Here is a 14,977-nt window from a genome sequence, read left to right as displayed (position 1 = left end):
GTAGAACAAACATATGAGTCGAAGTTTATCTGTTCCTTCTTGGATTAGAAGCTGATATCTGGGCCCCTCGATGATTTTGTTTTGACCCATGTACCGGGCCCGGTCAGAACTAAGTTGATGTGTTCAATTAAGTTCTATGTCAAACAAATCGGAAATCGGGAAACAAATGCTGGACAATAAGCAAGACAATGTTCCATGTATTTGTCCGGCTGATATCCAGAACGGAGGATTATATGATCACTTATCTTAAATGGCGTACTATCATCTTCTCAGTTCCGAGAGACCTTGAAAGAGCTACGATTGCCGGTCGGTTCCTGAAGTACTAGAGATATAGTTATTAGACTTATCCAAGTGGGAGACTGTTGGATAAGGTGTCTAAGTCCATAACTATTTCGGGCTTGTACTTGACCCGACCCGGCATGGTCCATTTGGGTTGCATGGCACCATGCAATTGGATAGACTAAATGAGAGAAATAACACTTGGAGATTATTAATATATTATAAGTTCTAATATATTAATAATATTATTTGATTAGTTGATCAAAGAATTAATTTGGAATTAATTAAGTGATCAAAGGATAACTAATTAAATATATGGGTTGATTATGTAAATCATCCATATCTTGTATAGTGGGCTAAGAGGCTCCATGGATTATCAAGTTGGGTTCTACCCATAGGATACTCCATGGATGCTCCATGGGAGTTACAAACCCATGGGTCATGGAAATGAAGAGTCATGACACATTAGGGTTTACATGGTGTAACCCTAGATGTGTCAACACTATATAAGAAGCATATTCTCCACCAAAATCGGTTACACAAGATAGAGACATAAGAAACTAGAGGGCTTGGCCGATTTTGAGAAGTGTGTGTTATCTCAAGAGTCTTTCCAAGAGCATTTGGTGTTGTGTGAAGCATTTGAGGCATCACACTTGGGGTGCTAGGCTCACAAGGTTTCAAGGAACACAAGCAACAACAAGGTAAGTTATTCTATCTATGATTCAAGTTAAAATTGTTCCCCATGTATGCTAGATAGGAATATAACCTTGGAATTCAACTTTGCATGATAATTAGACAAACATAGATCCAAGGTTATTAGGGTTGCATGTACACTTAGGAAGTGTTAGAATGCTCAAAACCCATCAGAAACACCGGAAGAGTAGTTGCAAGGGATACATGCACTACTCAGGCACTTCGTCCACCCCGTTACTGACAAGTAGTGCCTAGGACACCCTGCCTCCTCACGTGGAACAAGTCACCATCGCACTGTAGACGATGGACTGCATTCTCTGAAGTGAATGCTAGAATGCCAAGAACCACAGAATAACCACCGTAGCCAAGAATAATTGAATAAAGTACGAAAGTAGGTTGCGTTAAGCCTTATAACCCAGATCCCGAAGAGATTATAGACTTGACACCAGTCTAGGTGTTAGTCGATGGGTTATACAAGACCACGCGCTTTCTGCAACTGGAATGAACCGACACCATGGAGAGTAGGGCATCTTATAGAGATTCATTGGACTACTAGGTGTTCCAAGGATACTATCTCACACATAAATAGTAAGACCACCTCCCGAGGTAGTCCAACACTTCCGAATATCTCTAAGGGCTGAGTTAGCCCTGAACAGAGATTGTTATTCATGAAACAGCAAAGCGAGTAAGAGCATGATTCTTTCCCATTAGGAATCATATTGTGAAAGCGTCAACTAGACGATGATGAAAAGTTTAAAAACTTTCTAAACAATCGTCTGGTAAAACTCTATCTCACCGACCCTGAGAGTTTCTGTTAGAAACACCTCGAGAATCAGAAGTGCAGGTCCATGTTTGCACTAGGTCGAGGTAGATGTCACGAAACCAATAGATGCTAGTGTGTAGTCAATACATCTGATGATCCAAAAAACCTCCAAAATCCAGTCAGTAGGAAATATGAATTTGAGGATAACTCGAGCCTTTTAAGATCCAACCCGGAGAACTAAACCCCTAGTATGAGAGAACGTTTGGAACTTCAAAATGGCGATCATGCCAGTGATGATCTCACCATAGAAGTACATTATGTCCTAAGTACTGAAAAGCACTATTTTTCCGAGAGCTTAGGACCATCCAAGAGTCTTTATAAAAATTGGTCCAACCCTCGTCAAACCATGACTACTTTCGGAATTCCATAAGTTTCACCCCGAATCAATCCACACCCTAGACTTGAAAAAGTGCTTGCCCGACGTAACTCTCTAAATCCCACTTGTCTTGATAGAAATCATTGGGAACCCTAACTTCATAAAGGAACCTGTAGGAATCGCGAACTGAGCGGTCAAGTGAACGAAACAAAATCTGCATCCCGTTAAGTGAAGGTTTCTGGAACGCCAAGCGAAGGTCAGAGTTCACTTGGGAGCACGAGGACCAACCGAATAAGAAGAACCCTCATCTCTCACTACTAGAAAAACAGCCTTTTACGACGCTCATTGCGCGTCGTAAAAGGCTCAGACGACGCGCAAATGCGCGTCAAGGAAGGCCCTATCATAAAGAGAGACGACGCGCTTTTGCGCGTCGTCTATAGACGACGCGCATTTACGACGTGCGTTTACGACACGCAATGCGTATCAAGGAAGGCCCTATCATAAAGGAGGACGACACGCATTCGCGTGTCGTAACCTTACGACGCGCGTGTTAATGACACGCAATGCGTATCAAGGAAGCCCCTGTCAAGAAAGGCCATGTCATAAATGAAGATGACACACACTCTTGCGTATCGTAAATTTAAATATTTAAAAAAATACCATATACAAAAAAATAATACAATCCATTGAATAAACTTTAATGTCATACAATTCTATTTCTTACAATATATAAATTTGCATTCATCTAATCTACTCTATGTATCATACTAACAATTGAAATGAAGAATACAACACTTGCATTTTCAGCATCTTATCTCTTTCGGCTTGAGCTTTCTTTTCCACTTCTAACTCGAGAGCTATTCGCTTTCATCAACCCTGTAAACACAACACAAATACAAAAGGATAATTACATCAAATGCTATCCAACTTCTTCATTCTTTAAAAACAAGTGTTGGACAATATAACTTACCCTTGTTTTATCACAAATAACAAACATCAAAGTTGTTTTATGTGGACTAAATAGTCGCAACAAAATTATAAAACTTACAAAAATTACCAAAATGCCCCCGAGAGATTTATAGTAAACAAAATTATAAAACTTACCAACGCTATATCCGACATCATTTTTCGCATCGAGTATGCCAGCCTGCAATTATGAGCAACATGATTTATATTTTATTAATCAAAAACTCATTTAAAAGAAATGGATTAATAATTATAAGAAAAGGTTCAACTTACGTTAATGTGACAGCTAATGGAAGTCCTAGAACCGCAACAACAACAATCGTGACCTAAAGATTCATCAAATTAGAAGAAGGGCAAAAAACGAAACTTAATAAAAATACATGAAGTAAACACTAATTGCTAAATACATACTGCAATAGTGAAAATATTGATTGCTCCATCTGCCACCTTACACCCTGACATTGAAATCTCCACTTACTGAAAGCAGAATCCATGAATCTACTTAATATTATTATAAACATGGAACATGTGATGCAACTAATTCATCCATCCAGTAAGGCATTACCAACCACATAGTCCTCTCATCAATTTACTATAATAATATGACATCTTATGTGAAATACCTTTTATAAACCTGACCTGGTTAGCCTCAATAACATATTAATTAATAGTAAGTCAACATTCAACTATTATTTTGATTACTGAAGTGAAAGAGCTCACTGACATGCTGGGATTCAGAAGCCCAACCCCCAGCACCAATTTGTCATTCAAAGGATTAAGGATAATGCCCAAACATTCAGGTCCCCACCGTATTGTTGGGAAAATTCACCAGCCCAGCTCTGCACGGGGCCCCATGACTTGCGACTCCCCCAATACCGATCCAGCTCTGCGTATCTACCAGGCATGTGCTCCCTAGCCAACCCCCCATGATTATCAATCTCTAAAGAAGATAACAGACCATTCACCTGAACAAGTATTTGTTAACTTAATTTTCATGGTTTATATAACAAGTGCTCGAGGTTCATTTCTAATTTCGTCTTTAATAGCCCTGCTAAATATTTTAATCTAAATACTTAATTACCAAGCAACCTTTCACATTACAGAAAATGTGAAAGATATATACAGAGAGAGAAAGAGAGAGAGAGATAAACATGTACCAAGGGTGAAGGGGTAGTTTAGACATTTACCAGATGGGACCATACGCGTCGATTGAATCAATATAATTCATCACAGAACAAAAATGAGTTGACTCGGTTTGCTGAAGAGCTGTAGTTGTGTGTTCCAACATTCCCTTTTAAAATGATGCATCAACAGAAGCCTCCATAAATGACTTATTTGATCAAACAACCTGAAGATATTTTAAGAAATAAAATGTTATAAAGGAAGAGATGGATGTAAGATACAACAATATCAAATAAAGAAACTAAATCTACTTCCTCCATAGCTGCAATATCTTCAACAAGAATTGGTGAAGCAACAAAATCCTTTTCATTTATTTCATCAAGTTGTTCTTCATCAAGATTTATCTAAATCAAAGAATCAGAAAGCACCATGGAAAATGTATGAGGAAAAATGATTTACTTACATTAAGTATCAGACAACTTATCTCTTAATATTGTTTACAAAAGTAAAGAACTTCAATTAAAAATTTAGAAAGAAAAATAATGTTTTATAAAGATACTTGATACTACTATTATTTTCAAATTCGTTTACAAATAGTATTATAAGATCTAATAAAATTATAAGTAACACTTCAAGAATTTGTCTTGATTACAGTTGTTTAAGTAAAAATCAACATAAACAACCAAAAACTTTATACAAAAAATAAAGAAGCAAAAAATGCATATCGTTTTCCATTAAAAAAACATTCCTCCTGAAAGTTTCCACAAGTGTTATAATATCTTATAATGTAAAAAACTACAAATGAAAATAAAATTTTGTTATTTTGGTGGAATAAAAATCGTTATGATAATACAATTACATACCCAAATTCGAAAATGTGAATGGATGCATATTAACATACTTTGGAATGTTCAGAATCTGCATCAAGAGCTTCTAATTGCTTAGTTGAAGAAGATCCATCAATCACTTTCTCTGTTGCACTAACTACAAAAGATTGGGATTCAGATCTTCCAGCTATAAATTTCCCTATAAAGAAAGATCAAATTACACAAGGAAAACATATATGAGGATAGATTTGTAAAAAGTTAGGACTTAATAAGTCTTTCTTTTTGTATTAAGTAATAAAAACACTCTATATATAGTTTACAGGATTGAGTTTTGTCCCCATTGATCCAATCAAAACCTTAAAGAAAAAAAAAAGAACAGATTATTTCATATAGTGAATTGTTCATAAGTTTAAAAGAGTAGCATAATAGTTGAATAAGATACAATTGTATATGTGGAGATTGTTTGGATGCGAATTTAAACTGATTATCATGATTCGACTTCACAGTAAGTAGCTTATGATTTTGAATTTTTTATTATTTGATGACAAATGATCCAGATATGGAGATGTGCAGATATGAATTTGCTTTAAGAGAATTAATTATTGAGATAAATGTGGAATTACCTAACTAGCCCTAGTGGGATACACCTAATTATCTGATTATGATTCTTTGATATCGCAATAATCACTTTGAAAACGCCCCTAATTTATGTTTAGACTCGCGCATTCATAACATAAGTAGAATAAAACAAATCGGCAAATCGAGACCTTCACTTTACAAATATAGCAAAAACGAGAAACCGCATCGGTGAAAATTCAAACATTTAATGCCCAGTTGAGCATAAGAAAAAAGAAATGAAAACCCATTTTTCAAGCACACAATTAAGCATAAACAAGTGGAGACAGGAATCCCAAAATCATCAACATAGATTTCATTGATTGCATGGTTGAAATGAAACACTTACGAGTTAATGGTTCTGTCATTGTTCTTGAGGCTGCCGCCTTCGCCTCCTTCAATGTCCGGATCTCGTGACGCTATGAGAAAGATGATAGTTAGTGACTATAAGAACGATGTTTTAGATGAGATCGCCGAAGAGGGAAGAACGATGGTAAACTAGGGTTTTTGAGAGAGACGGATCAGCAAAATAAGAGGTGCCGCAATTTTTATAGGAATTAATAGATAGAAATATTATGAACGTGAGAGAAATCGAACCCCGGGATTTGGATTCCGGTGAAGTATCGGAATTGGCAACACAAACACGAACGCGTTTCTTGTTCCTGTAAGCCGAACAAGAGAGTGAAAACCGGTAAAATGAAAGAAAGTCATCGGAGGTTAAACGGAAGGTGGTTTCAAAGGATAAATTGGCCCGGAAACCAATGAGTCCTTTGACTTTTGTACCTGATACGTAAGGGAAACAAGCATCAAAAGGTGCTCAGAGGGGTTTTAGGGTTTCTATGGATGGAAGAGGATTTTAAGAACTTCAAAAATATGAAATTATCGATCTTCTACACATCAAATACCAATTTGGAAAAATCGCATATCAGGAAGTGAAAAATATAATTTAAGGAACTTCACAACTAAAAAGGTTATAAAACTCGTAATAAAGGAAGACAAACCTATGGAACAAATAAAGAAGTAGAATGTTGATGGTGATTGACCATGGAGTTTCGAGACCTTGACTTTAATGGAGCTATTGTTCTACTTGATATGGAAATCACTCTAAATTTGTAGTTGTAATACAGCTCTTCTATTGATTGAGAGGCTAAGAAAGTACTTGAGGAACTGAAGATCGAGGGAAGTAGATGAAGGGTTTTTGAACTGAAACCCTAGTTCCAACAATAGTCATGGTTCCAAAAACTGTACCCCTTTGATCAATTTCATGGCCTGGTGACCAAAAAACCTTCGATTTCACTAAGAACTGGAACCCTAGTTCCAACAATAGTCGATTTTTTGGTATTTGATTGATTGAGAGAGAGAGAGAGAAGAACGATTGAAAGAAGGTAGAGGAGAGCATGGCGGGGTTTTTAATTTTTTCAGAATTTCATTTCCCCCTTTCCCCCACTATTAAAGGATGGAACGCGCGTTCCATTAAAAAATATAAAGCGACATCCTTAGACGACGCGCATTTTATTATAGGTGCCCTCCGTGTTTTTTTTAGACACTAATTTAAGGGCGCGCAATAATGCGTGTCTTCTATCCTAAATTTTTTTGAAGAGATGACATTTTTCTAATGTCACTCTCCTTTGCGTAACATAGATCAATGAGCGTCGTATTTTGCGCGTCGTAAAAGGCCTTTTTTCTAGTAGTGTCTCTATCCGATTGTTTATGCCTACATCCTTGCCTAAACCCTGATTTCAGGAAGAAATTCCCTCTAACGGGGGGATGATGTGACAACCCGAATATTTTATATATATAATTTCTACAGTCAAACACTTCATTTGGAAGTCAAATTCATTTCCGCCATCTTCTAACAAATTTAAAATCTGTTTTAGTATTCTGAGCTTTTCATGCTTAACGATCAAGTCTTAGAAAGTAACCACTAAAGCCCTAACACCAAAAATCATGCCATAAACCTCATAAGATGGAGTCTCCGGGCGGTAAACTCTGGGCGGTAAACTCGGGCGGTAACCTCGGGCGGTAAACTACGGGCGGTAAACTTGGGCGGTAAACTCTGGGCGGTAAACTCCGGGGTAGTAAACTCACACTATATAAGGGTGAGTGAACCTCTTTTACACTCTTTCCACTATCTGTCTACCCTCTCTCTCTTGAAGACCCGATTTCTCCTAGAAACCTTCAAGTTTCTGTCCCCAAACTGTAGGTTCTTTTACCCTAGAGTGTATTAAAGCTTATTACATGTCCATATATCATTGAAATCACCCAAAAATGACATGAACAAGGTGTTTACGGCCCAAGAACTTCTTAGGCCGTAAACCCTTAAAAAGGGTGCCAAAATGCCCCTAACTCCTTCCTTATGTTTAGAGACTAGCTTAGATCATACCCTTGAAGTGTTATGGACCTTAAACATTAAGTTTTGGAAGGTTGAATGAGAGTCTACGACCCAGGATCTTCTTAGGCCGTAAACTCCCTCAAATGGTGCAAAATGTGCCCTAATCACCTCACCTAGCCTTGGACATTAACCTAGAATTATACCTCGATGAGTTAGGGACTTGAATCAACAATTTGGCACTTCATGCCATGAGTTTACAGCCATAAACTCATGGAGAAGTGGTCCCCAGGACGTAAACTCCACACAAGACCATTTATGGACCGTAAACTCACCCAATCTCTTGTTTAGGCCTTGGAGCACTTAACCACTTAAGTTATAGTAGTTTTAAGACTTGTTTAGAGACCCAATTGAGAGTTTACGGCCATGAGTAAACTCCACTGGGCCGCAAACTCCAAAAAACATGGCCATTTGATCTTACATTTCCGTATAAACCCATACACCCCTTTATTGCAACCCAATAGCCTCCTAGCACTTGACCAAAGTATTTTTCATCGCATTAGGATGTTTATACGTGTTTAATTAGTGATATAAACACTAATTATATTTAAACATCTGTCTTCATATGTTACTAGGGTCATTAAGTGTGTTCAAGTCTTCACTTGACACCAAGCACTCAACCGACACTTCCATCCGATCCACTTGCTACATGTGAGTTCATTCCCCTGAAACAACCTTTTAAATGATTTTAATTGCTTTTATAGGGGGGGAATACAAGTTGAACTGTACATTTATTAGATAAATCACATGTGATTAATAACTATATAGCAAAATAGATTTTTGCATATTAAACTGCTTTATCCAGCTTAAGATTTCCAAATCATGTTTTCGAATCTTGTTAAAGTATGAATATCCCTTTATAGATTATTAAAAGGTTATCCTAAGTGTTTCAAAGCTTTTTTACTAAAGAGACATCAAGTCGTAATTTATTGTTAAAGGTTTTCTTCACTTAAACTATTTTATCAAATCGTTTTCAAAAGCTTGTTTTATAAACTGATATCGAGTCATAAATTCTTCTTTGTAAGGATTTTCCAAAGGGTTTACCAGAGTTTTCTTCTATGCTTTTATTTCGTTAAATGCATGCCTATATTTGTATAGTTATATAAATAATGTTTAAAGGAATTAGAATGGCTAGTTCGCCATATTTCCTTTTCCTCGTTGGGATGTGGTCTGGTGGGTATCGGTTATCTGTCCGAAGGTCGTTTACATATTAGTTATATATCATGGATACATGTATAGACATAAAGGTTTCCATTGTGTGTATAGATCTATACGGGATAGACACTCCCACACCCTAACTGCTAGCTATAGTCCCGGCCAACCAAGCCAAGGGGTGACAAATGTCACATTCATTCCGACGCCAGCAGCTCGTCAATTATTCAATTCGTCAATCAGTATGGTTACGAGTATCTTTATGTTTACCTTATAATTCATGGCTTTAAGGTAACAAGAATTATCACGGTATTTTTGAAACCATCTTAACCTATTTTCCTAGTTATATACTAGCTCACGTTATAAACCTTTAAACCAACCCACTTAGGATTTCCAGATATTTTAGACTTTTCTAGTTGTATCGTTCATTCGATACTGTCTGGATTCTGTGCTTCCTTGTGTTAGACTGAGCCAGGCGTATCATTCATTTGATACTCTCCTGGAGTCTACATTTTCATTTACTTTAGTCAGCAGTATTACTGCTGAGGTTTATGTTATATTCCCTAGTATTTTCACTTAAACTATTTTATCGAATCGTTTTCAAAAGCTTGTTTTATAAACTGATATCGAGTCATAAATTCTTATTTGTAAGGATTTTCCAATGGTTTTACCAAAGTTTTCTTCTATGCTTTTATTTCTTTAAATGCATGCCTATATTTGTATATTTATATAAATAATGTTTAAAGGACTTAGAACGGCCAGTTCGCCATATTTCCTTTTCCTCATTGGGATGTGGTCTGGTGGGTATCCGTTATCTGTCCGAAGGTCGTTTAAATATTAGTTATATATCGTGGACACATGTATAGACATAAAGGTTTCCATCGACCAGTTCGTTTCCCTTGGGTAGCAAGGGCATCCTTCCATTCATCAGTCGTATACCTGAAACATTAGTAACTATTATAGGAATAGTTAGGAGATTCTATTTACTCTATCCAGTACGGAGAATTCCAAAGGAGTCAGTTCGTTCGTGAGTCTATATCATTATTCCAATAATTATAATAGAATTCGAAATACGAGATACATCCTCAGGACACGGATTCCACCGTTGTCAAGTTGGTAACCAGAGTCTCCTGGAGGGAGAGCGGACATTGTGTGTATAAATCTATACGTGATAGACACTCCCACACCCTGACTGCTAGCTACAGTCCCGGCCGACCAAGCCAACGGGTGAAAAATGTCACATTCATTACGACGCCAGCAGGTCGTCAAGTATTCCATTGTCAATCAGTATGGTTATGAGTATCTTTATGTTTACCTTATAATTCATGGCTTTAAGGTAACAAGAATTATCACGGTATTTTTGAAACCATCTTAACCTATTTTCCTAGTTATATACTATGTCAGGTTATGAACCTTTAAACCAACCCACTTAGGATTACCGAATATTTTAGACTTTGCTAGTTGTATCGTTCATTCGATACTGTTTGGAGTCTGTTCTTCCTTGCGTTAGACTGAGACAGGCGCATCATTCATTTGATACTCTCTTGGAGTCTATGTTTTCATTTGCTTTAGTCAGTAGTATTACTGCTGAGGTTTATGTTATTTTCCCCTAGTATTTTTACTTGTGATTTCCTCATAGTTCCTTCAAAGTCAAAACTGTATTTTGGTAATGATAGTATTTTGGGGAAAATTACTCCTTAAAACATAAATCTGTCAGGTCTTGGTAGAAGACTGCTTTTATTTAGAAAATATAGGATTTTCTGGAAAGAATTCTAATACTCTGTAGATTCTAAACTACCATTTTCATGAGGTTCTTTTGAATATCAATGTGTATTTATACTAACGTCGTTAAATACTTATGAACTCACCAGCATTATAAAAATGTTGATACTCGCTTGAAAACTAATTTGTATTCTCAGGTCATCGATAGACAGGTACATCCCAGGAGCTTTTGTGAAGTCAGCCTAGTACCAAGCTACATCTATATTATTCTCTGTATTACCTTGATGTTGCTATGAAATGTAACCTATGTAAAAATTATTACTATTAATGCAATGGTTGTTGTCCTTTGATTACTACACTGCATATGTTGTGATACTTGACATGACGTCCTCCACCCCAGAACGTTTTCGCCTTTCCGGTTTTGTGGTGTGACAAACCCTCCTTGTTCAAGTTCACATTAATATCAATTTAATAGAAAACTAACCTACGCTCTGATACCACTGATGGGTTTTAAGCATACCAACAATGCTATGTGTGCATGTAACCCTAAAAATTGTTCTACGTTTTCTCTAATTGAACATACCATGTGAAAAACAATGTGTAAACCCAAGGATACTAGCATATAATTGAAAATTACATTATAAAGGGTTACAAAAACATACCTTGATCGTTATTAAGCAATAAGAATCTAATTCCTTGTTGATGTTGAAGCTTTGAGAAAAAGTGTCATAATTGTCACACCTCTAATGGCTCACACCCAACATTAGAATTGAAGGAGATTAAGGAGAAGGAGAGAGGAGAAATTTTTTTGGCTAGGGTTCTCTAAGAATAAGTGGCCGGAATCCTTAGGGTAAACCCCTTTATATGCTGCAGTCAGAAACGCTATATAAGCCCAAGTCCAAGATAATCTTAAACCATGTAATTATCCACTTTCCTAATTATCCAATAAGGACCGTTCTAGAAACCCTAGACCATGTAAAAATCATCCATGCCTTTCGAGGGTTCTAGAATGCCTTTTTCATAACTATTGAACAATTGCAATTTAGTCCTTGCACTGTTAATTAATTCATTTAATCCCACAATTAGTTTTAATTAATTTTTGATTAAATATTAATTAAATATTACTATTTCTAATTAATATATTATTCTCATAATATATTAATAAATTACTTAATACAAATTATTAATCAAATTAATTAATCAACCTCTTTCTCCAAAATCATTCTTCCGGGTTGCTAGTCTTGAGGGCAACCCAAAAGGACTATGATACAACCAATTCAAGTACATACCCAATATAGTTACGGGCTTAGACACCTAATCCAACACTTTTTGTATCTTGATTTCAATTGTTTTATGTGTTGTTCTCCATAGATTAAGTAATTGTTTGCTAATTAGTTGTTTTACAATTGATGTTAAAAGTTTTTGAACTTTAAAATAAGAAACCCCACCCTTTTAATAATATTTTCTAGTTAAATTAGTAGTATACATTTTACTAGAATCATACCCGTTCCTCAAGTGTTCTACAACCCGTTCTTACCATCTATGTACTGACAAACAACTAGGTGCACTTGCCTAGTTGTGTAGCATTCCCTAGTTGAGAATAAGTTTTTATAAATATAAAACTAGTATTAGTAAAAACACACATTACTGTTCTATAGGTTTGATCATGTACACCATAATATGTACTAGGTCTTATGTGTCATGTGCCTTGACCACGACGATTTGTTTTCTGGTCAACCCTAGGAAAAATCATTGGATTGTTGTCAAGATCATTCTTAAGTACATTATTTGGACAAAAGCTTTGTTCTTGGTCTATGGTGATATTAAAGATCTTAGTGTAAAGTGTTACAGTAAAGCAAGTTTTCAAAATGATATAGGTGATTCTCATTCATATTTAGAATTCGTGTACATGATGAATGTAGGAGCAGTGACTTGGAGGAGTACCAAGCAAAGTAAAGTGGTGGATTTGATGGCAAAGTATGAGTATTGTAACACGTAGTCTTCGTATGTTTCAATTTTCAGGATATCAGGCCGTTAATGGATCGAGTAAAGCTCTTAGGCTTCAAGGGAATGGAGTTTAGACCTTATCGGATGATGATAATGTAGGGTCAGGTGATTAAAGCCCTCCAATTCTGCTTCGAAGAAAAAGGGTAAAATGGGAAAAGTAATGTACCCTCCTTCTTGCATGGATTAAGGTTTTAATTTAACATGTATTCAGCCAAAAGTAATTAGCTAATTTTGTGGGGCTCGTCAATACCTTTTCGTGTATATAAATATCGTCAAAAATGGAGTTGACATGAAGAAGTTATGAATGTTTGGAGTTGGAGTGTATTTGGGTGAAAACCCGTCGTCACGAGGTAAGGAGCAGATCCTCGTTATATGACGAGTCATCAAGAGGTGACTATTAGACTGTTACAAGGTGAGCACTGGGCAGCCCAACCCCATAAATTTTTATAGTTTTCTATGTATTTAAAGGTGGTTCTGTGATTTTGGGGGTATTTTTCCAGCCTCAATCACATCCAAGGCCTTTTGAGAGAAACCCTAGCCTCCTTTTCACCACTTTGAACCTCACATCTCCTCTCTTATCCATTTTTGGATTACTTTCATGGATTTTGGTAGGAATTTTCATTCATGATGGAGTTTTGGAGTGTTGCATAACAAGATCTTCGCTTCCATTTATCTTTTGGACCTTTGGTATGATTCGAGTTTGAATCTTTATGCTTATAAGTTCTTAGATCTAGGTTCTAAGCTTGTTTTGTTCCATTAAATGAAAATTTTGTTGTTTGATGTGATAAAGTTTGCAAGTTTATCATTCCACCTTGTCACAAGAGTATTTTGGTCCATGGACCTGATCTTTCATGATCTTTTGGGCACCATGCTTGAAGTTAAGATCTTATTTTGGTCATTTTGACCTAGCTTGTGTTCAAGACATGCATGTATAAAAAGCAATGATTTTTATGGTGCTTTGGGATGGATAAAGCCTTCTAAAAAGTTTGAGTCCTTGGTCTCAAGGATTAAGAGATTGAAGCATTAAGTTGTCCAGAGCGGTTCCCACAATGTGACAAGTTGAGTGTAATGATATGACGACAGACAACTGCTCGAATGTTATGTCTTAACGCTATCACGATGTGACCAATAGGCAGCCACGACGTGACGATCAACTGATTTTGAATTTCACCATGGTGGACTTTTTGTTAATTTAAGGGTTTTAAGGTGTAGATTGATTGGGTACTTCCGTATTGATGTTAGGTGTCTCATAGTACCGGTTTGTACTATGTGAGAGCTATTGTATTTAGCTGCTATTAGCAAGGTGAGTCTTCTCACTATAATACATATGCCATAGTGTGCATGCGGACCAACTAGGTCTTATTTACCGATTATTGCTATGTGTTACTAAGCTGGTGATAGCTTCAGGTATGCTTTTAGCCCATTGGGATTCTTGATAGTGGCTAAGGTTGCTGATAACCCATAGGGTGTATTGTTTGCCCCTTGGGATTGCTGACAGTCCCCAGGGTTACCGATAACTCATAGCTATTCATTTATGTTGTGTTGTATGTGATATTTGGGGAACTCACTAAGCTTCGTACTTATAGTTGTGGATTAAATGTTTTTCAGGTACTTATCGGATTGCAAAGGAATGAATGTACACACGCATTAACATTTTATGATTCGAGATTCAAATTGTTTTCCTTATAACTCTGATTTTTAATTATGGATTATGAACAATTGGTTTGACATAGATGTAGCTTTCATAAAATGGGTGTTTATTCTATTTTAGAAAAATGAAAAATTTATTCTGGAATTTGGGACATTACAAGTTGCTATCAAAGCCATGATTTGATGGATTTGGATGAACACTTGTGGGATGCCAAATTCAAACTATGGATATGAGAGTTTTTATAAACCTTTTTGAAAAATATTGATTTCAAGAGAAGAAAGGAGAAGATGTGATATGTACAGTCAGCTAGAGCTCGAGAAAGTGATCCCCCAAAATCTCTATACTTGCTTTATATGTTGTATTTGAGTTGCAGTTATATGTGTTATAGAATGATGTGCATGCTATAAGTTAGACT

At 36.3% G+C, this 14,977-nt stretch overlaps 1 protein-coding gene across 1 annotated transcript; it reads right to left on the bottom strand.

The window, feature by feature from the left end:
• Positions 1 to 4,371: 4,371 nt before the first annotated feature.
• LOC145051380 (uncharacterized) lies at positions 4,372 to 6,327 on the bottom strand. Its single transcript, XM_078999395.1, has 4 exons — positions 6,239 to 6,327; positions 5,991 to 6,060; positions 5,101 to 5,225; positions 4,372 to 4,603 (listed from the first exon to the last, which is right to left on the bottom strand). The coding sequence occupies exons 2-4, from the start codon at positions 6,007 to 6,009 to the stop codon at positions 4,409 to 4,411; spliced, it is 339 nt and encodes a 112-aa protein (XP_078855521.1). The 5' UTR covers positions 6,010 to 6,060; positions 6,239 to 6,327; the 3' UTR covers positions 4,372 to 4,408.
• Positions 6,328 to 14,977: the final 8,650 nt, after the last annotated feature.

This window comes from Lactuca serriola, chromosome 5 (assembly GCF_051521515.1).
Source record: "Lactuca serriola cultivar US96UC23 chromosome 5, Lser_US96UC23_V15, whole genome shotgun sequence".
Taxonomy (NCBI): domain Eukaryota; kingdom Viridiplantae; phylum Streptophyta; class Magnoliopsida; order Asterales; family Asteraceae; genus Lactuca; species Lactuca serriola.
Note: the sequence above shows the minus strand (reverse complement) of the source record. Positions and strands in the feature narration are given on the sequence as shown.